This window comes from Bos javanicus, chromosome 6, assembly GCF_032452875.1.
Source record: "Bos javanicus breed banteng chromosome 6, ARS-OSU_banteng_1.0, whole genome shotgun sequence".
NCBI classification, from domain to species: Eukaryota; Metazoa; Chordata; class Mammalia; order Artiodactyla; family Bovidae; genus Bos; species Bos javanicus.
This window is the reverse complement of record NC_083873.1, coordinates 19820015-19844654: the sequence shown is the minus strand read 5'-3', so window position 1 is coordinate 19844654 and position 24640 is coordinate 19820015. Positions and strand designations below refer to the sequence as shown.

The window sequence follows — 24640 nt, the reverse complement described above, 5'->3', positions numbered from 1 at the left end:
AAAAATAATTATTGGGACTGTGTTAGAAGATGCATTTTTCTTTTTTTTTAATCTGCAGATGCACCAGTCTTCTGGGATTTCAGAAGTTTTTATTAAGAATTAGTCATTCTAATGATTGTTTTCACACACTATGAAAACTGTCAAAATAAAAATGTTAAAACAGATTTAAGATAAACATTTCCAAGTTTCACTAAATACTATTTAGCATTTTAAGGTAAGAAATAATAGAAATTTCATTATGAAGATTTTTATTAAATTATAGTATATTACAATTTATATCTTAATAAGATTTTAATCTTTAGGATAATATGATATAAAAACCTACTTGGCCACATTACTTCTTGAGTTTCTTTTGGGCAGCCTTCTTCTTGACCATCTGTAATCGCTTCATGGCATTGAGTTGTGATTCTTGTGAAGTTGGACCTTTAAGGGATGCCGACGGAGAGGTGCTCGGTTCGGAAGCGGTTTTGTTAGTGGTACTTCCACTAGGCCCTGATGTCCCACTATTTCCATTCCCACTGAGTTGGCTGCTGCTTCCTGGAACCAAACTACTTGGACTGGGAAGACCTACTTTGCTAACATTGTCACAACTAACTGAGCGACTAAGGCCAGTTTTGCCTAGAGTGAGAGGTGGAGGTGGTTTCAACGGTACAGTGGGGGAAGTGCTGTTACTGGAACCTATTTTGGAACCTATTCCCCCTTTGGATGTTGTTGCCAGACCAGTCAAACCCACGGGCTTCTGGTTAGCAGAAGAGGTAGCAGGTTTCCCGCTATTGTTTTGGGCTGCTGAACTCAATTTTGCTGTTGATGGACCAGCAGAAGTAGTTTTGGCTGCAAAAGCTGCCCATCCAATCAGGCCACTAGTTGCTGAAGAGGAAACATTGGTGCTAGAAGAATTTCCTGAAACGACTGTGGATGCCTAAAAAATATAAGATAAATATTAGAGGCAAGTATAATTAATACCTAATATTCTTAAATACATAAGAAGATTAATGGTTAAGACTTTTTATACAAAAATAGTGATCTTGGAAATTTAAATCATCAAAATTAAGTTCTGATAAACTGATATGACAAAACACATAGAAGAAAACCTATCCATAGCTAACGGTGCTACCATTTCCAAAGCAGGAATTATGCTATGTCATATTCTTATTCTAATCATTTCAGAAAAAAATTTCCTTTTTGAGGACTGCTTCTAGATTCAGTCACAAGCCACATCAGAAAATCAGATTTAATGCTTTAAGTTGTTTTTCATGTAAAAAGGTTATTATTTAGCTTAGTAAAACATCTAATTCTTTAGACCTTGCTCCAGATGACTTGTGGATCAATTCAAAAAACAGAATCCACTCTTAATGGACAAAAATGCTTATGCCCAGGATACTCAGTAGATGTCTGAGATGAGATTTTGAACCTATTAAAAAAAAATTCCCCCTAAATTTTGAGCAAATACTTGCATATATACAGGTATACTGCATTAACTACATGAAATTATACAACTGGTGATAATACTAAAAACGTTTCATAACTTTATTTTTCCAATTTATCCATGTTTCCACTGAAACTATCACAAAGAGATCCCTGTTTCAATATAAAGGATTTTTTATAAACTGCCTCAATAAGCTGCATAGTGACATTTTGGGTATGCCTGACTCACTCCCAGATTTATTCCTTAAAGGTGTAACACATATTAAATTTCTCTAATTAACTTCCTTGGACAGTCAAAAGCTAATAGAATACCAATGTCACTATATAAATACTGTTCTTCTTCATACAAAAACAATTTTTTTTCATATTAACATTTAGGGGAAAATGCACTTTGTTCAAATTGATTGTGAATTGAATTTTTCTATCTTATTTTCATGGGTCACAAAAGTGTTAAATATGTAAAAGATAAAAATCTTACAAATAGTATCTGACTTAATATGCTAATTATCATGCTTAACATACACCCAATTATATTTTAGAACTGAATTCCGAATGAGTTGATAAAAATGCTTTTAGTTCTAACAAAGTAGTCTTCAGTGTTGTCTGCATTAAACATTATAAACCAATGAGAAAAATACTGAAAATAGAGGGCTCTGAGGTCTTTAGAAGAGGAAGGTCCAGATTATTGTTCACATACTGTGAAAAATGATAGGATTTTTTTAGTTACATCATATAATGACTATCTCATAAGGTTATGCAAAGAAGATAAACTTTACATAAATTGCAAATTCCTAGAGAAATGCATATATTTAATGAGAAAAAGTTAGCCAAGGTAGCAAAGGACACAGGCGTAGTAAACTTAATTTTCAATTATAAAAGATGTTATTTTTTCCTTTTCTTTCTAATAAATATAAAACTGCCTGCCATTTGACTAAATGATCTTTCAATAAACTTTACAAAAGAAAACCCATCTGAAGTAATCAAAAAGACCACAACTTATGAAGTACAAAGCAAGTTCTGTGTATATGACATTTTATTTTAATGGTTTGGTGTTACTGGTATTGCTTTTCAATTTATTAAATTTCATAGTAAACATTTATTCTATTTTATCAGAAAAATATCAAAACCTCTTAATCAGAACAAACATGACAGCCAAGGCCTTAATTTATTTGCTGCAAAATAATTTCATATTGAGTTTCCTAAAAATAAGCCTTGGTAGTAATAGGTTGGAGAAGGAGATGGCACCCCACTCCAGTACTCCTGCCTGGAAAATCCCATGGACCGAGGAGCCTGGTAGGCTGCAGTCCATGGGGTCGCAAAGAGTTGGACATGACTGAGTGACTTCACTTTCACTTTTCACTTTCATGCATTGGAGAAGGAAATGGTAACCCACTCCAGTGTCCTTGCCTGGAGAATCCCAGGGACGGGGGAGCCTGGTAGGCTGCCGTCTATGGGGTCGCACAGAGTCGGACACGACTGAAGCGGCTTAGCAGCAGCAGTAATAGGTTAGTATAAAAATCTATCTGAAAGTAATTTAAGTATGAAATGAAATGAAAGTTGCTCAGTCGTGTCTGACTCTTTGCAACCCCATGGACTATAGAGTCCATGGAATTCTCTGGGCCAGAATACTGGAGTGGGTAGCCTTTCCCTTCTCCAGGGGATCTTCCCAACCCAGGGATTGAACCCAGGTCTCCCACATTGCAGGCAGATTCTTTACCAGCTGAGCCACAAGGAATATAGCAACTCTAATTATTTTCAATAAATTATTCTTACTTCTACTCTAGCTCACCAAGTCTCTATGTGATAAACCAATAAGGGCTATCCCTTGGATATCAACTCTTCCTTGGTGGTGGTAAAGTTGCTCAGTCGTGTCCGACTCTTTGCAACCCCACGGACTGTAACCTACCAGGCTTCTCCATCCATGGAAGTTTCTAGGCAAGAGTACTGGAGTGGGTTGCCATTTCCTTCTCCAGGGATCTTCCCTACCTAGGGACTGAACCCAGGTCTCCTGCATTGCAGGCAGACGCTTTACCCTCTAAGCCACCAGCTAAATTAAATTAAAAATGCTCTGCAAATAAAATTATCAGTACCTTTCTCAAGAGTACTTTATATTTATATTCTTGATTTTCACTACCTATAGCCAATTGGACAAGGCAATATCTTTAGAATTTTCTGGGAGTAACCTTTGAGAATCTGGAGCTAACATTTTTTCTTCCATCTTTAATATTCTGCTTAAAATTAGAATGTGTAACTCAATAAAAGCATTCCTTTTGTTATAAAATTAGATTAGAAAAATATTTTATCCTATGATATCAAAATGCCAGGATAATAATAATAATGTAGCATGATGTCAAGGAATGAGAAAGAGCCACTTCATGGGAAAATTCATAATAATAGAAAGAAATAAGAGAAAGCAAGAAAACTTCAAATAGCCAATAAGTAGGGCGAAGAAAGCTCACAAATGATGTGAGGAGCAAAACTACTGCTACTGAGGACAAAGGCATTTGGAATTGAAACCAAATTCCTGAGAGCAGAATATTGGCTGACTACACAGGAATGATAACGAATGTTATCTTAGAATGCTCACAGATAGTTCCTAACCACGATAAAAAAAGAAACAGCAGAGTTCAAGATAATTACATAAATGTTCTCTTTCTACTTAATGTTGACAGTTTGCTGTTGTTTAGTCACTAAGTCATGTCCAACTCTTTTGCAACCCTATGGCCACAGCCCACAAGGCTCCTCTGTCCATGGGATTTCCCAGGTAAGAATACTGGAATGGGTTGCCATTTCCTTCTTCAGGGGATCTTCTGGACCCAGGGACGGAACCCTTGTCTCTTCATTGGCAGGCGGATTTTTTACCACTGAGCCACCAGGGAAGCCAACGTTAATAGTAATACAGTCTTAATTTCCAACATATGGCCATTTAGTCTACAAAGTTCCTGATTAATGTTTTCAAGTAACTAAGTCAACTAAATTTAAATCCAATCTTAGATAAAAATAGAATGTACTATACCTTGACTTCTGATCTCTTAAATGCTAGAAAAGTTGTCTCTGGTTTGAGTTTAGTTTCTGGTTTCTTAACCAATGGATCTTTAACAGCTGGAGCTACAGAAACAACTGTGGGGGCTGGTTTCTGTGGTGGTTTCTGAGTTTTCTGAGCCTGCAAAAATCAGTGTTAAAATTAAATTAGCTACAAAGTCTTAGTTAAATGTACAAAAAGACAACAAAATCTACCACAGGACTCCTCAATGAACTGTAATATAGATAAACATTTAACATTAAAAAAATACAACATTGTGATGACATGGAAAATATAAACTCTTGGACAAATTATTTTCATCATATCAATTAATGACTTTATAGATTTTATTAGTTTCTAAACTGTAAAGATAACATGAGGTTTTAAAAATTATGCAGACTGGAGTTAATTAAATATTTTAACAAAACAGTCCAAAATCATTAAAAAGAAAACGAAAAAAACCATATAAACATTTTCAGTTTTATTTTGACCAACAATGATCTTTTTCCTTTATATTAGGTACTTTACTAAATTCTCTTGTACATGAATCATTTTTTAGTTTATTCTTTAGTGTTTTCCAGCTAGATAATATTAACTATACAAACGGAATAGTGTAGTGTTCGAGAGGACAGCTTTTGGAATCAAACAGAACTAAAATTAAAGCCCAGCTCAACTACTTCCCTATCTATGTTACCTCAGGTAAAATATGTAAATTTCCAGAAGTCTCATTTTTCATCTGCAAAATGTGGATAAAATCTTCTGTTCTAAAGGAGGGTTATGAGAATGCAGTGATTATGTAAGAGTTTACACAGTGTCTGGTACATGTTAAGTGCAGATAATAACAGTTACTATTCATTCATCATCATTATTTACAAATGGTAAGAAAACAAACTTTTCTTACTGATTCCAGAAGAACACTTCTCTATTAGGTGAGTAATGGTGCTCCCAGCCATTCCACTGTTTTTGACAATCCTAATAACGTCACGCAAGACTATACCAAAAACTTTATTAATGATGTGCTCCCATTTCTGGAAATTTGAATGTTTTATCTTTGTTTAGACTTTCTTGTGCTATGATTTGCCATATAATATATTTTCACCCTTAAGTCTCAGTTCATCCCATTTTTTATATTACATATTTTCCACATGAAAGTATACCTACTTTCAGACATCAGTTATAAAGCAACACTTAGATCAAGAATATTATAAAGAATGCTGGAAGATATCTATGGTAAAATATCTACTACCAAGAAAGATTATCATACCTTGTACTGCAAACCATGTTATGAAAATGTAGCCTTCAGAGTATCAGGAGTACATGGTATTCTAATCTTACACTTTCCCCCACCCACATCAGTAGATGAGGTTAGACTCTGAAGACCGACCTAACTTGTATGGTTTAGTAGATGAAGATTCATTACTATGAAGCTCAGAAAGAACCTCTGCCTAGGAGATCATGTTTGGATCTTCTTCTGCTTCCTGGCTATTTCACCTACCCATCTTAGAACCTAAGAGATACCCAAAACCCTCTGCTCTTTGCTGGTATACTAGTTTAGGGAACTAGGATATTATCACTGATTCAGTATTGCTCAACAAAGGCACTCTAATTTTTTTATTGGGAGACTGACTCACATAGTGTAGAATGTATGAAATTCACCACTCAAGGCAATATGGCCAGTACAGTAACAATCAAAAATACCACGTACTTCTGTTACTGCTGAGTAGGAGTGTGTTGCCACCTTAGACTGAGAACCACTGCAATTAGTCATGAGTGCTGGGGCAAATCCCATTGCCTGGTAGAAAGAAAATTGCAGAACTAAAGAATAACTCTGGACCCTGCCACCCACTATCACACCATTCTTATCTCTGTCTTCCCATCTTTCTGTACTGTAGAACCTGCCATAGTTGAATAAATTAGTGCAAGGGGAAAGAGGATACAAGATGCTTTTTAAGGTATCTTTGAGATACCTTGGAGCAATAACCAATGCACATATGAGAACCTCACTGAAAGCAATTCAGTTTAGCATCCCTTCCATTTCCAAACCCGTTTCTCTCACTAAAGCTTGTGTTTCCTGGATCCCGATCTTCAGGTTCACTTCAGATCACGCAGTTGGTATTTCCCCAGGTCCACTCTTGGTGTATTTAATCATGCTCTGACATTGGTCATTCAGCACTTGACTCTTGGACATACAGACTGAACTTCTTGACTGCTGATTTCTGGCCCAAATCTGTATTTCCTCTATTTTTATGTATCTTAAAATGAAACAACAGAATGTGGGATGTGTCCAGTCCTGAGCTCTGCTCTGGTGCTCTGTCAGTGAATGAGACTTGCTCTTAATACAAATTAATTAGGCATTTAATTTGCAAAGTTGATAAAGAATAAAATGTATCAGGATGAGGAGAAGCTGAGAAACAGGACATATGGGAACATGAAAGTTCACCACATACTCAGGAAATGAACCATTTGGTTTTATGTGGCCACAGTATGTGGTATATATGGTGAAGTGGTGGGAAGAGAAGGATACAAAGGTAGAACTGGGTCAAAAAGAGAAGGTCCATAATCCACCCTAACAAGGATAACTTCATTATATAGGTAACTGAGAGCCACTGGGCACACTTAAACAGATAAAGTTAGGTAATTATTGTAGAAGAATATTCTATTTGTAGTGTATAAAGTGGACTAAAGCGAATCAAGGAGCTAACACAACAGCAAGAAATGAGCAATTTGTGGAACAGGGTAATAAAAGTGAAATGAGCAGATCTGTGAAATACATATGGGGTAGAATTAACAAGTTTGGTAAACAAAGGGATGTGGATTTAAGAGAGGCATCAAGGATAATATTATCAGTTCAGGCAAATGAGGAAAAACTGAGTGGAGAAGAAAACAATTTTAATTTAAAAAATATTGCACTTGAAGTAACTGTAGGATATCTGGTCATCTGCCAAAATTCACTTCAGAAAGAGGGTAAGAACTATAAATATAGATTTGGTATGAGTTAACTCACAAAATATAAGGGAGAAAAACGTAGGAGAGAACAGCACTTACTTTATTGAGAGACTTATAATAAAATAATAATAAACCTTGAAGCTATGTTAAAGAAAGATCACTATCACAAGTTATTTATTTTGACTAGCAATACTTAGTGACTACTTGTGCCAAAGTGCTGGAACGTACTATTCTGCTCACCCGTAATTACTTGGGTTGAAGTCCTGGAGGGTAGTTTAAGTAATAAACTAAATAAAAATCAGACAGAGCAGAAAAAATACTGTACCATGTCACAGAACTTTCTTGTTACAAACAAAGTATAAATACTACTGAAATTTTATTACTTTTCATAGGAATAAAAACATAACCTATTTCTGATTTAGTGATTAAAGTTTCTTTTTATTTAACTAAGTACTTCTGACTTTAAAAAGATATATTTGGTCACAAAAATTTATGTAGAAATTGACTTGGTTAACAATATGAGAACTCTTCTATAAAAAGTCCTTAATCTTCTGGAGAAAGCTATAATTCAAAAAAATATAGGCACTCCTATATTCACAGCAGCACCATTTACAATAACCAAGACAGGGAACCAACCTACATGTCCATCAGCAAAGGAGTGGATCAGCCCATGGAATTCTCCATGCCAGAATACTTGAGTGGGTAGCAGTTCCCTTCCATGGTAGCTACCAGGAAGTCCCAAAGATATAGTATAGACATATACAACGGACTATTAGTCAGCCATAAAAAAGAACAAAGGAATGCCATTTGCAGCAGTGTGGATGGACCTAGAGATTATCATATAGGAGAAGCAAGTCAGACACAGAAAGACAAATGTCGTATGATAATCACTTCTACATGGGATCTAAAATATGACACAAATGAACTTATTCATAAAACAGAAACAGACTCATAGAGAATAGACTTGTGATTGCCAAAGGGGTGGGAGCGTGAGGTAAGGATGGACTGGAAAGTCGAAATCAGCAGACAAAAATTATTATGTATAGGATGGATAAACAACAAGGCCCTACTGTATAGCACAGGGGACTATATTCAATATACAGGATCACTTTGCTGTACATCAGAAACCAACATAATAAATCAACTGTACTTCAGTAAAAAATGGAGTAGCCATCATGGTCAACAAGAGTCTGAAATGCAGTACTTGGATGCAATCTCAAAAACGACAGAATGATCTCTGTTCGTTTCCAAGGCAAACCATTCAATATCACAGTAATCCAAGTCTATGCCCCAACCAGTAACGCTGAAGAAGCTGAAGTTGAATGGTTCTATGAAGACCTACAAGACCTTTTAGAACTAACACCCGAAAAAGATGTCCTTTTCATTATAGGGGACTGGAATGCAAAAGTAGGAAGTCAAGAAACACCTGGAGTAACAGGCAAATTTGGCCTTCGAATACGGAATGAAGCAGGGCAAAGACTAATAGAGTTTTGCAAATAAAATGCACTGGTCATAACACCGAAATCAGATTGATTATATTCTTTGCAGCCAAAGATGGAGAAGCTCTATACAGTCAGCAAAAACAAGACCAGGAGCTGACTGTGGCTCAGACCATGAACTCCTTATTGCCAAATTCAGACTTAAATTGAAGAAAGTAGGGAAAACCACTAGACCATTCAGGTATGACCTAAATCAAATCCCTTATGATTATACAGTGGAAGTGTATAATCCATAGATTTAAGGGCCTAGATCTGATAGATAGAGTGCCTGATGAGCTATGGAATGAGGTTGGTGACACTGTACAGGAGACAGGGATCAAGACCATTCCCATAGAAAAGAAATGCAAAAAAGCAAAATGGCTGTCTGGGGAGGCCTTACAAATAGCTGTGAAAAAAAGAGAAGTGAAAAGCAAAGGAGAAAAGGAAAGATAAACATCTGAATGCAGAGTTCCAAAGAATAGCAAGAAGAGATAAGAAAGCCTTCTTCAGCGATCAATGCAAAGAAATAGAGGAAAACAACAGAATGGGAAACTAGGGATCTCTTAAAGAAAATCAGAGACACCAAAGGAACATTTCATGCAAAGATGAGCTCGATAAAGAAAAGAAGTGGTATGGACCTAACAGAAGCAGAAGGTATCAAGAAGAGACGGCAAGAATACACAGAAGAACTGTAAAAAAAGATCTTCACGACCCAGATAATCACGATGGTGTGATCACTGACTTAGAGTCAGATATCCTGGAATGTGAAGTCAAGTGAGCCTTAGAAAGCATCACTATGAACAAAGTTAGTGGAGGTGATGGAATTCCAGTTGAGCTATTCCAAATCCTGAAAGATGATGCTGTGAAAGTGCTGCACTCAATATGCCAGCAAATTTGGAAAACTCAGCAGTGGCCACAGGACTGGAAAAGGTCAGTTTTCATTCTAATCCCAAAGAAAGGCAATGCCAAAGAATGCTCAAACTACCGCACAATTGCACTCATCTCACACGCTAGTAAAGTAATGCTCAAAATTCTCCAAGCCAGGCTTCAGCAATATGTGAACCGTGAACTTCCTGATGTTCAAGCTGGTTTTAGAAAAGGCAGAGGAACCAGAGACCAAATTGCCAACATCCGTTGGATCATAGAAAAAGCAAGAGAGTTCCAGAAAAACATCTATTTCTGCTTTATTGACTATGCCAAAGCCTTTGACTGTGTGGATCACAATAAACTGTGGAAAATTGTGAAAGAGATGGGAATACCAGACCACCTGATCTGCCTCTTGAGAAATTTGTATGCAGGTCAGGAAGCAACAGTTAGAACTGGACATGGAACAACAGAATGGTTCCAAATAGGAAAAGGAGTTCGTCAAGGCTGTATATTGTCACCCTGTTTATTTAACTTATATGCAGAGTACATCATGAGAAACACTGGACTGGAAGAAATACAAACTGGAATCAAGATTGCCAGGAGAAATATCAATAACGTCAGATATGCAGATGACACCACCCTTATGGCAGAAAGTAAAGAGGAACTAAAAAGCCTCTTGATGAAAGTGAAAGTGGAGAGTGAAAAAGTTGGCTTAAAGCTCAACATTCAGAAAACGAAGATCATGGCATCCAGTCCCACCACTTCATGGGAAATAGATGGGGAAACAGTGGAAACGGTGTCAGACTTTATTTTTCTGGGCTCCAAAATCACTACAGATGGTGACTGTAGCCATGAAATTAAAAGATGCTTACTCCTTGGAAGGAAAGTTATGACCAACCTAGATAGCATATTCAAAAGCAGAGACATTACTTTGCCAAAAAAGGTCCGTCTAGTCAAGGCTATGGTTTTTCCTGTGGTCATGTATGGATGTGAGAGTTGGACTGTGAAGAAGGCTGAGTGCCGAAGAATTGATGCTTTTGAACTGTGGTGTTGGAGAAGATCCTTGAGAGTCCCTTGGACTGCAAGGAGATCCAACCAGTCCATTCTGAAGGAGATCAGCCCTGGGATTTCTTTGGAAGGAATGATGCTAAAGCTGAAACTCCAGTACTTTGGCCACCTCATGCGAAGAGTTGACTCATTGGAAAAGACTCTGATGCTGGGAGGGATTGGGGGCAGGAGGAAAAGGGGACGACAGAGGATGAGATGGCTGGATGGCATCACTGACTCCATGGACGTGAGTCTGAGTGAACTCCGGGAGTTGGTGATGGACAGGGAGGCCTGGCGTGCTGCGATTAATGGGGTCGCAAAGAGTTGGACACAACTGAGCGACTGATTTGATCTGATCAGTAAAAAATAAATTAAAAAAAAAAAAGAGTCCCTAATCAAAGGTAGGGGAACGTGGATGGGGGAAGTAAACAAGACACTGAAGTAAATAACAACTTGATTTCTTTAAAAGGAAAATGATAACGTTCATCCATCTACTTTTAAATGAATAAAAGTTAGAAAACAAATCCAATATAACAAATGAAAATGTTTCAGTATGATATTAAAGGCAGTTATGTTTGTGAGCAGTAAACTGAGAAAGTACTTGAGAAAATAGGCTAAATGGTGACTTGAAGACAATGAGAAGGAAAGACAAGGCATAAAGAGAGAAACACAGAAGGAAAGACAGAGATGGCTCTGCACACAGCATGTAAGTTTGGTTTTTTGCACTCACTCAGGAATAGACATTTTCAATATTTCCTTAACAGACTCATCAAAGACTAGGGCTTCGTATCTCACGACTCCCCATAGTGCTTTGTAGTACTTTAAATGTGCACAAATACACTGACACACCAGTAGGAAACAGTCCCAATTTGTGGGTCTCCAATTCTGTTCATTTATACTAGAACAAGCTAAAAGCTGAGCAGAGAAAAATACATATATATGGTCTGGTCCACTTAGGCACAGACACATAAACCACACATTTATACTATATAAACAAGCATTAAAATAATCAGGTTATAAGATTTTTTTCAATAGCATAAATGTTCAGATTTTTATCTTAACAACCACATATTAACAAAGAAAAGGACAGAGATTGTTTAAAATAGAGAAAAGTAATTCCTACCATTCTTTTCATTTGTCTGGTACATCGGGCACAATACCACACAAGGCGAGGGTCAGTCACTTCCTTGTCTGTCACCTGGGGCTTATGGCAATCTTGGTGGTAGAGATTATGGCATTCCTGACATTCTACTAATTGGTTACCGGATGCCACTGTCATTTGCCTATGAAAATATATCATTAGATATGACACTTATTTGAATGCAACAATTTAAAGCCACTCTAGGGTTCTTCTGGTGAAGTTTGATATCTTAAAGATATATCAGAGAAGCCAAACAGCAAAATAACAAATCCCAACGTGTAGCCTGCACAAACAATTCATTTCTTTTAAAGGTTATGTTTAACCAGTAAGAAATATATAAGGCGACTTAGACTAAACTTGGCTATATTCTTCTTCTTAGCATTTTCCATTGTAATTTTTTTCCTTTTCCCAGAAGGCAGTAGACCTTGGCTCATCCTCCAACAGTCTCATAACATCTTCTTTGTACCTCTATTAAATTCCTTTATATTTGTTGCCTACATATTGTTCTATTTTCTTCATTAATACACGAGTGGCCTAAAGGTAGAAAATGAACCTAATTATCTACAGTGCCTAGCACATTACTACACAGACAAGGGGTGCTCCATAAATAAATGTCTTAATTAACAAAATAGAATGTATTAATAAGTGTATCAAAAAGGTAAAAATTGCAACAGCAACAGCCTCAGACCATCATAACAAATCCTCTTATGGAGGATTACAATTACTAGTTCTTTCCCCCTTATTACTTTACCATTTATTTCTTTACATGAAAATGGCAACCCTTACAGTAGATAAAGGTTGAAATAAACAAATATATGTTAAAGCAATGAAGCTCTAACAAAATAATCCTATTAAGAAGTACATTAACTGATGCTGTATAATGTTCACAAAATTTTAGAGCTATGTGTTCAGTCCCATGCACCAGAATTTAATATTTTCATGAAGTGAATAGCAGGAAAGGTGACAATCTCTTCTACTGTGCCAGGCAATGAAAGTTATTAACAACTAAAGACGGAGACCCTGGTATCAAGGAATTTAAAATCTAATTATTCTTATTTTTAAGATGAATCTTCTACTAAGCAGAATTATCTATTTTTATAATTATGCATCCATGTTTCACAACAATTCTCAGAATAACCTACATGATCCATTAATTTCATTTTCCTTATCCTTAGGAAAAGATTTAATGCTATTTTAGAAAATGGTATAACCGTTTACTTTATAAATTCTATGAACACTTCAGGAAAAAAAAAAGCAACATAGTCTTCTTAAAAAGAAAGGTGGAAATAATTTAGTCTGCTAAACAGTGTCTCACTAAAAATTAAAGAAATAAGTGCTTTTACTCTAGAAGCCAAGAATGCAGAAAATGTTATTATAACATAACTGATTATAAAGATACCTGTTAGTAATATAAATTTTTGACAAATTTATTAGACATTAAATTGCCACATGGGCAGTTTATCTCCTATCCACCTCCAAATAATGTAAACGGAATTTAAAAAACACCCAACGATTGGTCTATTTTTTTTCTTTTTAAAATTGTTTGTTCTTTACAAAGAAACAAAAGAATCTATGTGGCAAGGTACAACTTACCTACAAACAACACAGGCCAATCCCATCTCCATGGCAAAATCATCAGCGCTGGTCTCCTCAAAGCTGGAAAGGTCAGCCATGGCTAAATCCTTGCTGGTTTGGACAGTGATGGGAGAGGACCGTGTCTCTGGTTTCTCCAGTCTAGGTTTCTTTGGGACATCAGCTCCTTCAGTGATGTCTGATTTCATCTATAAAAGGCACCCAATCAAAAAGTAACACATTAAAATGAACTTTAAATCACTGAGAGATGTACAAGACAGACAGTGTGCAATGACCAAGTCCACTCCGCAGACACTTTCACATAGTTAGGGACAAAAGCACCCACTAAAGACCCGTAGAAGATGTATAAGAAATTCGTACTCAGTATGTTAGAAGAATCCAACAAGGTAAAAAGAAACAAATCAGAACAGTTCAGCATACATCTGTATCTCTCTTTGTACTCTTTTATTCATTAAAGAATCATGGAAGTTCAATGGATTTACTTACACTGCCCTCCTACCCACCACTGGATGCTTTGAATTGAGAAGCCACAGCACTAATAAGGATATTTTTAAGGCTATTTTAAAATATTTTAAATTATGAACTAATAATATTTTATATTGAAAAGAAATGAATAATGAACTTCCACTAGTAACTCAGGCTTAACACATTGCCATATTTGTTTCAAAGCAAATTCTGGCTCCTTTCTTTAAAATATAAAGAGAACAATATAATATAGGTAATAAAGAGCCAGTACTTAGAAAAAGTATGGAAACACAACCCCTTGAGGGCAGGTATTACTAAAGTTTTTTTAAATGTTTTTTTTACTAAGTTCTAAAATCCTAATAATTAACCATGTGCAGAAATCATTCACAGTAGACAATCCAAGAGTTTTCTGTAACCCTGTTAAAGTACATGCTTTTCTGCAAATTTCATGTCTAGTGATTTACATCTTTATTCTTTCCTTGCCATCTTTTCTTTTCAACAACTGTTCAATATAAAATATTTGAGTTATAGATTAAAGTTTACACATGAAATTAGTATATCTTCTAGGGCTCAAATATTTGTTGACAATGATTTCAATAAATGGTTCTAAAATGTTTCTAAATTTTAATTTAAAAAAAATCCATAATAACCAAAATATATTTACTGAGTGATTATTACATACTTTTACCAATTATTATATACAAAAAGTAAGCAAAAAACAACTGATTGATTGATTTACTAGAGTAAAGCAAAATCTTACTTTATCAGCAGGTCTCTTTTCACCTTCCTTTTTTACCTTCTCAGTTGTGAGGACCTTGCCATTATTATTGCCAGAAGGAAGACTAGATGATGTTTTGGGCTCCTGCTTAACAGAAACAGTTTTTGTGCTTGAAATTTTGGGTGGCTCCACATCCTGTATATGAAATTAAAAGATACCTATAAAGAAATATTCAGACTAGTATATTATTAAAAACAAAACCAGATCACAAATCTAAATTATCAGTTAAAAATTAAGACATCAAATGTGCCAACATATTGTGTCTTTTTCTTCAGTAAGTTTCACTATATGGTTTCACATTTGTGAGCCATCACTACAATTAATATAATGAACATATTCATCATCTTGCCAAGTTTCCTTGTTGCCCTCTATAATCACTCTTAGAGGCAGACATCCTAGAAAACTAAGCCACCCATTCTCAGGAAACCACTGATCCATCTTCTGTAACTATATAGGTTGCATTTCCTAGAAATTTTCATAAGTGGAATCATGCAGGATATACTTTTTCTGGCTTTTTCACTCAGTATATTTATTCTGAGATTCATGAATGTCACTGAGTGTAACAAAAGTTCCCTCCTTTTGTTGCTGAATAGTACTCCATTGAACAAATATACCATGATTTGTTTATTCATTTACCTACTGCCGGACTACTGGGTTGTTTCCAGTTTGGGGCTATTACAAATAAAGATGTTATGAACATTCACGTACAAACCCTTACATGGACACATACTTTAATTTCTTTAGAATAAATGTCTAGGAGTAGGATGTCTGGATTGTATGGTAGGTTTATGATTAACTTTTTAAGAAACTGTCAGGAGTACCTGAGAGTCCCAGTTCCTATCTTCAAATCCTATCTTCAAATCCTCACCAATACCTGGTATGGCTAATCTTTTTAATTTTAGACATTTAATAGATATGTACGGCATATCATTGTAGATTTAATTTACATTTCTCTAATGGCTAAAAATGTAAGGGCAGGAGACGGTTTAGTTGCAATCAACTTCTCATGTACTTTAACAAATGCTCTTCCTTCTGTTTTAGAATCTCAAAATACTGCTTCTTGGGGCTTCCCTGGTGGTCCAGTGATTATGAATCCACCTGCCAATTCAGGGTACATGGGTTTAGTCCCTGGTCTGGAAGATCCCATATGCCATGGAGCAACTAAGCCCTGGCGTCACAACTACTGAGCCCACACTCTAGGGCACGTGAGCTGCACCTACCGAAGCCCTGCGCCCTACAGGCTGCGCTCCGCAACAAGAGAAGATACTGCAGTGAGAAGCTGATGCACAGCAATGAAGAGTAGCCCCTACCTGCCACACTAAGAGAAAGCCTGAGTGCAGCAGTGAAGACCCAGTGTGGCCAAAAGTAAAATAAGTAAATAAATTTTTAGAAAAATACTGCTTCTTTAGTAATAATAGGAATTTCCTATTTGGACAATATCAATACTCGGAGCAGAACAAATTTGTTAGTGCATTTTGTTGAGTTTTATTAATTTGGTTGGTTTGAGCTCACCAAACCTCCAGAATGAGAATGGTAAAATAAATGAAGTCAGGATGGCTCCACTATTCAAAGGACAATAAAAAGGTCTGAGAATACGAGAGCTTATTTTGAAAGAAGGTCTGGGGGAAAACACCACTGCTTACTTGGGCTGTGAGTCTGGGACTCGGCCCTGTCTTGAGTTTGAGATTCTGGATTAGACTGAGCTAGTCAGGTAGTTTGGTCTTCTCCTTATCAGTTTGGTATCCAGGTGTTCATAGACCTGGGTGACTCGAAGTTTCAAGGCTAGAGTTTTAGACAGGTTTGAAAGAATGTCTTAGGTAGGTATAAAGAATATAGTAAGAGCTGTCATTCACTAAGAGCTTATTATATACCAGGCAGACACTACACTAGGTGTAGTGTACCAATGTTCTTTATTTCTTTTAATGTTCATTACTTTGCAAGGTAGTTCTCATTATCCTCATTTTACTAATAGAGAAACAGATGCTGGGTGAAATGAAGTTACTATGTACCTCAGTTTCCTTATTGTAAAATAAAAATAAATAATACCTATCTCAAAGGATCATTATCACAATTAAAATTAATTATACACCTATATCACTGAGAAAAGTACCTAGGACACAGTAAATGTTCAAGATATGTTACCTGTCATCACACTAGTAAGACGTAAGCTGGGATTTAAAACAGATCTGTCTGGTTCCAAAATGTATATTCTTTTCACAGAAAGCTGCTTGGCCACTTTGTTTGCAATGGGAGTGACACAGTTCTCACAGTTTATCCATACCTCCTTTTTCCTTAAATTATCCTATCTATATGTAATTCACTTCATTGTAGAATTCCTGCCCTTTTATTTTTTTGCCCCTAAAACATTAGAGAATAATTACAAGCTATGGTTTCATTCAGCAGATTAAAAAAATCCTAATCATAAAGAATTAAAATTATAATACATAAGTGGGTTTCTATACACAGAAAATAGTAGAACAAAATATTGTCCACTCTCAGCTAACTTTTCTATACAGTGGAATAGTTCTCTGAAAGCTTGAGAAAGAAAAGAACACTGTAAAGTTCTTCATGCCACAAGGGAAGATTATCTGGCAGACTGTTTTGAGATGGTCTAAACATTAAAGACTTTACAGAACTCCCTCCAAGCCTCTAATTCAGTTATATACCTTTTGAGATGGACGGTAACTTGAATCAATGCCCCGAGCCAAAGATTCATCAAGTAGTGTTTTTAGCTTTTCAGCAGAATCTTTACTCTTTGAATGTAAGAAGCCTAATGCTTTCAAAAATATGGGATCAAGTTCCAAGTTCACTGCAGCAGCCATCCCAAACACCTGAAGGAAAAAAAAAAAGAAGGTAATTTACAGACAATGGGCAATTACCTGTCGAAATTTATCTGTCTTGTTCTGTTTAAATGTATTACTGTGCACCCGATACAAAATTCAAACTGTCTAAAAGGTTATTACAGATACATTTCCTTCTTATCCCTACTTGGAATTATCTAGTTCTCTTCTCCTAAAGTAAGAGTATTATCAGCTTTCAGATAAGCTCCTGCTCTCCACAGAGCCTCTTCCTAATATAGTTTTCAAATAATACACTTACAATTTAGTACAGAGAAACTTGATGTGTTTAGGTCAAGTTTACGGTATATCAAAATTTCTTCTCTCAAACCTTATTTATACACCCCTCACCCCCCACACACAGACTGGGGGAAGGGTGTCACGGGAGACAACAGTTAGAGCATACATTAAGCAATAAGCTATAAAAGTTAGTGCTGAAATTTTAACCTCAGTTATCTTTTTTTGCCTCCTTAGTCCTCAGCCCCAATCTTGAATGCCTCAGAAAATACACTTATGATAATTTTATTGCATCACATTTAGCTTGTGGTATCTCATGCACTAACCTATTTTTAAAAAGCAAAGTCTGTGACAAATGGTGCCGAAGGATATATATATATATATATGGCCTATGATATTCTCTGTGCCCTAAGGAGCTTAAAAAATAGTGAAGATATACATCAAAGGCTTATGAAATTCTAAAACATTAAAAAGTTTTCTTTTCAGTTAATACCAATGCTATTATGTTGTTTTATTTTTGGTGTCACTTTTTAAAATACTTCTCCAGGCAAGGAATTATTAAAATAAAAATGTATACTTTGTATTCAATCCTTTGATCAACATTCTAGAGCTTGAAACTGTCTTCTGTCCTTGAGGTTAATACTGTAATAATGCAACACACTTGTACTTGCTAGAGTTAGGGATCTGTCAGCAATTCCACAGTAATCTCTCATTTTCAGGGATTTATAAAGCCATTAAAACTTGCTGTAGGTTTAATCTTGGTATATGAAAGACCACCCTGAAAATGGATTTTGTTTGTTCCTTCCCTATCTACCTTCCTCCTAATACTTCTTCAGTTTTTATAGGAAACACACATACACACACTCCGAATGGTTTTTTTTTTTTTTAAAGAAGGTATAAGATACCCCTCTGATGGCCACAAAATTATTGTCAAATTCTGTGCTCTACTCAATCACCCAAGAGCAGGGGTCCAAAGCTCAATATTAAAAGAAAAATAATCTACCTCAAACAGTTGTATGGGTAATAATTGAATAAAAATTGAGAAGCAACCTCTGTTACTTCTTAAGACTGTATTATTACATACATTACCCATATATAATGATAGGTACAGAAAGGTGTATTTTTTTTTAATTATTCATGAGGAGAAAAGTGTTCCTCATTAAAATGTCCACAATGAAAAGGAGTGAAGTTGCCACTCCTCCTGAGTGTACAAGGAAACACAGCCTAGACTTTCTACTGACTTAAGTTTTTATAGCTCAGGAACACAGTAGTTTACTTATCCAGAGAAGTCTGTATTTTGAGGTGCTGAAAGGACTGAAACTTAGAAGAATCCTTTTAATATACTAGAAAAACCATTACTTCAAACTTCTATGTTGAAAATTAGAAGCAAAGTATTTCTATAATCACAGATAGAAAAAGGTTTATATTACAGATTAGGTAACAAGAGCCAGCACCTCGTCTTTTACATCTCCCCCACTGGCAGGTGAATTCTTGACTACCAGCACCACTTGGGAAGCCCGTATAATTGGTAGCTAAATACATACATAAAGAAGTGTACTTACTTTTTTACTCATGGAATAAATGGTGAGAAAAGTTTGGAGACCAATGGGTTAGCCTTTCTAGCAATTTCCAGTTTCCTTTTTCCTATTATATATACATAATGGTTACTTTAAGGTACAAACTTACTTCCCCCTTGAAAATCCCTCCAGTACTTATTTAGCTCAGGGCTTCCCAGGTGGCGCCAGTGGTAAAGAAATTGCCTGCCAATTCAGGAGACATAAGAGTGATGGGTTCGATCGCTGGGTTGAGAAGATCAACCATGGGGGAGGTCATGGCAACCCACTCCAATATTCTTGCCTGGAGAATCGCACGGACAGAGGAGCCTAGCAGGATGTGGTCCGTGGGGTTGCAAACAGTTGGACAGCGAAGTCAGACAATGAAGCACGCAAGCATGCACTCATTCAGCTCAGTCCTTCCCCCCTCCACGTTAATTTCATTGCTAGCTCCCCAGCATCTTCTAGCCCCTACTTATTACCAACATATTCCCCTAGCTTTTTCCATAGTTTTCTCAAGCACTCCTTTTATTGCTTTACCTTGACTATCCGCTCTCCCCGCCTCCCATACACACAGACTTCACCTGTTTTACAGCCTTCCCAAGTAGTGAGTTGTTCCTATTCAAAGACCAAACAGAGGTCTACAGAGACCTTACTCCGTATTGCTGTTTGAGGGAGAATACTCCGACCATCATTGATCAACATCGTCTCTTGAAACCACACCTGCATGTTCACTGTTGCTAATGGACAGAACATTTGTACCAGGTTCATCTTCTTCCTCTCCCCCTTGCCATTATCTCTGGTAATTTTAGCGTCTATACTGGTGTTCTTCTCCAAATTCCTGTGCTAGGTTTATTTAGATCTTCAACCTCAAAGAGCTTCATCTTTAGCTACTGAAACCTGGAACTCACAACTCTTCTCTTTGACTACAGTCAATTCTCCTTTTTAACTACAATCTTCCACCACTCTACTAATCTCTTCTACTGCTTTGACCCAGGAACCTCTTCAGGGTACCAAGTAAATTTTTCTTTCTTTTAAAAATTTCTTTACTCCCATCCACCTGTACTTTGAATTTATAGGGGCCTCCACTTTTTTGTTTCCTCTGCTTCCTCTTTATTAGCACTTTCTCGACCCAACTTCTGTTCCCCATCCAACAGAAAAAAACAGGAGTTGGGCCTAAAATAAAACACTCATCGTTATATGTTTTATCCTTTATTGTTTTGCTTTCTACCTTACTTTCCCTCTCCAGTTTCTATTGCCTTCTCCAGTTTCTATTACTTCTCCTTTCTTACTGGCAAATACACATTAGTAATCCTCTGTATGTGGACTCTGAATAGCGTGATGAAGTCACACGCCAGCTTGGCCCATCCCATGTGGGATGTGAATTATCCCTTTGTCCAGTGAATCCCATCTGTTAGTCACTAGCCAGCTAGGTTATCAGACTGGCTGCCAGGGTACTGCAGTGCTTGTGTTCATGTTACCTTATTATTATTTATTTAATGGCCCCAAAGAGCCAGAGTAGTAAGGCATACAATTCAGATATGCCAGAGAAGCTGCAAAGTGCATCCTCTAAGTGAAAAGGTGGATGTTTTCAACTTAATAAGAAAAAAGTTATATGCTCATATAATGAGGTTGCTAAAATCTATGTAAGAACAAGTCTTCTATTTGTGAAATTGTGAAGAAGGAAAAAGAAATTTGAGCTAGTTTTGCTATTGTACCTCAAGCTGTAAGAGTTATAGCCATGGCACATTAAGTGCTTAGTTAGATTGGAAAAGCCATTAAATTTGTGGGTGGACATGAACAGAATATGTGTTCAAACTGACAGAAATGCGTTGGGCCAGAAAGCATTGAGCATCTACAAAAACTTCAGCAAGGGATCCCCTGAAATGAGTGACACCAGCCATTTACTGAAAGTAAGAGATGGTTACATAGATTTGGGTTTAGACTGAAAAATATATAAATTACTGGAGAGGCTATGTCTGCCAATGAAGAACCCACTGTCACATTTCAGGCAGAGTTAAAGAAGCTGAAGGGAGAGACTATGTTCACATAACTTTTATTATGGTATGTTGTTATAATCATTCTATTTTATTATCAGTTGTTGTTAATCTCTTACTGTGCCTAATTTATTAATAAAACTTTATCACAGGTATGTATGCAGGAAAAAAAATGGTATATATAGGGTGTGGTACTATTTATGGTTTCAGGCATCCACTGGAGATCTTGGAACATATCCTACATGGATAAGAAGGGACTACTGAATAGTGAAAGAAATTTCTTTTTCTTCTATGGTCCTAAAGAGGTCAGCAACTGTGGTGTAAATCTATCACTCAGTAATGCTGGCCAAGAGAATTCACTGTCTCTTTCAAAAACCTTTCTTTTCCATGAGAAACACTCAGCTTTTCTGGTTTTCCTTTTCTATCTCAGGTTCCTCTTTCTGTGGGTCATCTTTTCAACTCCATTGATCTTGGTATTGCCGAAGTAATTGTGTCCTCGTCTAGTTTCTTTAGTTCTGCTACCAGTTTCCTATTTGGTAATCTTTATATATCAGGTTTTCAACTAGCAACTGTAGACAGATGATTTCATACGTTTACTCCCAGTCCATCTCTCTTAAGCTTAAACCCCATATTTCCAACTGCTTAGTAGACATATCTAACTGGTTGCCCTAATGTATCTCAAGTTCAGCTATGATTGAATTTGAAATTATGAATATCTTCCCCCCAAATTTCCCTGTCCTGCACTTTCAATAAATGACACACTCTCCATTAATCAGGTCTGAGGCCTAAACCTTTGCTCACTGAGTCCTTCCCCATTCCTTATTCTGAACAATCAGCAGGCCTTTCCTGTGAATTCTGAGTCTGCAACATTTCTCACATCTGTTCCTGCTTTTCATTTCCAAGGCTATTACTCAGATTCAGGTTTTCACTTGCTTTTTGTACTACAGTAATAATCTGGTTATTCTCCTTGACATCAAGACAGTTGCCATATTAATGTTCCTGCAACACATTTTCTTTCTTTCTTCTTTGAAAATTAAGGCAACCCACTGCCTTAAGCCTAACTTCTTGGCCTACCATTAAGAAAGATTCAGTAACTGGCACAAAAACTTTAAGTCTTCATTCCTAGATTTTCAGTAGGGCAGAGTCATTAGCTGGGCTTGCTGCTGCTGCTGCTAAGTCGCTTCAGTTGTGTCCGACTCTGTGCGACCCCATAGATGGCAGCCCATCAGGCTGCCCCGTCCCTGGGATTCTCCAGGCAAGAACACTGGAGTGGGTTGCCATTTCCTTCTCCAATGCATGAAAGTGAAAAGTGAAAGTGAAGTCGCTCGGTCGTGTCCGACTCTTTGGGACCCCATGGACTGCAGCCTTCCAGGCTCCTCTGTCCATGGGATTTTCCAGGCAAGAGTACTGGAGTGGGATGCCATCGCCCTCTCCGGCACCATCTTCTTCTTCTCTTCTTCTCAATTTGTCTGTCTGAGAAGCATTTTACCTTTTTTTATATTTCCAAATTCTATCAAGACCTGGTTCAAATACTACTTCTCATAAGGACTTTACTCATAGCCAGTGTTCTGCTCTATTCCCTGGACTACGAATCCTGCTCTCCAAGGATATCTAGCAGCGCATTCTCATGGTATGGGAGTTTTCTACCTTGAACCACACTTTTTAATTTTTTTGGACATTTGTTATATTCTCTATAAAACTCTCAGTACTGTAAGCGGAGAAGCTATCCTTTTTGCCTGTGTGTGTTTGTGTGCTAGGTGGCTTCAGTGGTGGCCAACTCTACGTGAACCTATGGACTGTAGCCTGTCAGGCTCCTCTGTCCATGGGATTCTCCAAGCAAGAATACTGGAGTTGATTGCTATGCTCCCTTCCTATCTTTGTTGCCTACCATTTTGCTATTTTGCAAAGTACCACAATATAATGGCCACAGAATTATTAGAGGTCAAAGTATAATGATCTTTTCTCTGCTTCTACACAGTTCTAAACATTTCCAAAGTCCCTTAACAAAAAGCGACAAAAAAGAAACTCAGAGCCATCCCCACTGCCTCGCCCTGGCCCAAATCCTAAAACATCAAAAAGGGAAAGGCAGTACAAAACAAAAACACCTCTTTCAAGACTGGGGACTTGTACAGTGTTCCTATCTGCAATACTCTCTTGCCAATCCTTTGTCTGGTTTAAATTTTTTAATCTCACTAGGCTGTAAACTCCATGCAAGCAGGGACTTGTTTTAGTCACTGTTATATACCTAGTGCTTGGAACTTAACAGACGCTCACAATTATTTGTTGAGTCATTGAACTAGGTTTCGTTTAAATGTCACTTTTGAGGGCTTCTGTGATTTCTCCAAACTAAGTTGGGTATTCATATATTAATATATGCTTTCCTCTAGATTCCATTTCCCACTCAACACGCCGATCTTTTTTTTTTAACACGCCGATCTTAAAAGAAGTGCAAAGTTGGTCTTCATGTGAACGAGATGCAGGAAACTGACCCTATTCACACAAAGTGCAATATTAGGGTTGTCATCACAGAACGGCTCTAGATAGCTTTGCCTCTTCATCTTTGCAAGCTCTTGTAACCCATCCCTTCAAAGATGCTACCCTTTTTATTCCTTCACCGAGTTCTTGGCCCTAGGTTATACTGATATCTTAGGCCCACGTCCGGAAACACAGGTGAGGCGGAAAGACCTTGATTCCAAACCAATCAAGTGACAGAGAATCTAAACAGTGACCAGAGAGGCGCAGAACAAGAATGCCAATATTTTGACCAAAGTCGTGACACACCCAAGGCCTATGACAAGTGAGCCGGAGAGGTGAGAGGCAGACAGAAGAAGCTGTACAGAGAAGTCGCCAAAACCTGCCAAGGAAGGTCCGAGAAAGGGTTCCAAGGACCTAGTCCCTGGGGCTTACTCTCCGAGGAAGCACGACCCTCGTTGTAAGGAGAAAGCGGTCAGCCTGGGCACTCGACCGCCTGTAGACAGCGAAGTGAGAGGGAGCGAGAAAACTCTTAAGACCCCACGGAACTACTCTCCCACCTCGCCCCTCGCGGAGGTCTGAAGCCCCTGAGAGTCGGCTGAGAGCCGGCAGCAGGTCACTACTCACTATTCACCGCTCCGCCCAGCTGCTCCGTCCGTTGCCGGTGGCCTGGCGAAGCGGTGCCAACACCACCAGTCCGCTCCGAGAGCGGAAAAACAAAGGTTCCCGCAGGAGGCTCGGCTGGGGAACGTTTTGACTGTGCGACGGTAGGAAGTGACGTG

General features: G+C 37.4%; 1 protein-coding gene across 2 annotated transcripts; it reads right to left on the bottom strand.

Moving 5' to 3' along the window:
- Window positions 1–231: 231 nt before the first annotated feature.
- On the bottom strand, window positions 232–24612 carry INTS12 (integrator complex subunit 12). Of its 2 annotated transcripts, none has more exons than XM_061419473.1 (7): window positions 24486–24612; window positions 17429–17593; window positions 14745–14897; window positions 13520–13707; window positions 11909–12068; window positions 4442–4588; window positions 232–919 (listed from the first exon to the last, which is right to left on the bottom strand). In XM_061419473.1, the coding sequence occupies exons 2-7, from the start codon at window positions 17582–17584 to the stop codon at window positions 335–337; spliced, it is 1389 nt and encodes a 462-aa protein (XP_061275457.1). In that variant the 5' UTR covers window positions 17585–17593; window positions 24486–24612; the 3' UTR covers window positions 232–334. The 2 variants fall into 2 exon arrangements, with proteins under 2 accessions (XP_061275457.1, XP_061275458.1); XM_061419474.1 differs by having other exon boundaries at window positions 24419–24504.
- Between the last annotated feature and the right edge of the window lie 28 nt (window positions 24613–24640).

Coding starts and splice junctions, on each gene's coding strand:
- INTS12 (XM_061419473.1), bottom strand. CDS start 17,584: ATGGCTGCTGCAGTGAACTTGGAACTTGATCCCATATTTTTGAAAGCA. Junction 4,589..11,908: donor CCAGACAAATGAAAAGAATG/GTAGGAATTACT, acceptor TGATTTTTGCAG/GCTCAGAAAACTCAGAAACC. Junction 920..4,441: donor TTAAGAGATCAGAAGTCAAG/GTATAGTACATT, acceptor TATATTTTTTAG/GCATCCACAGTCGTTTCAGG.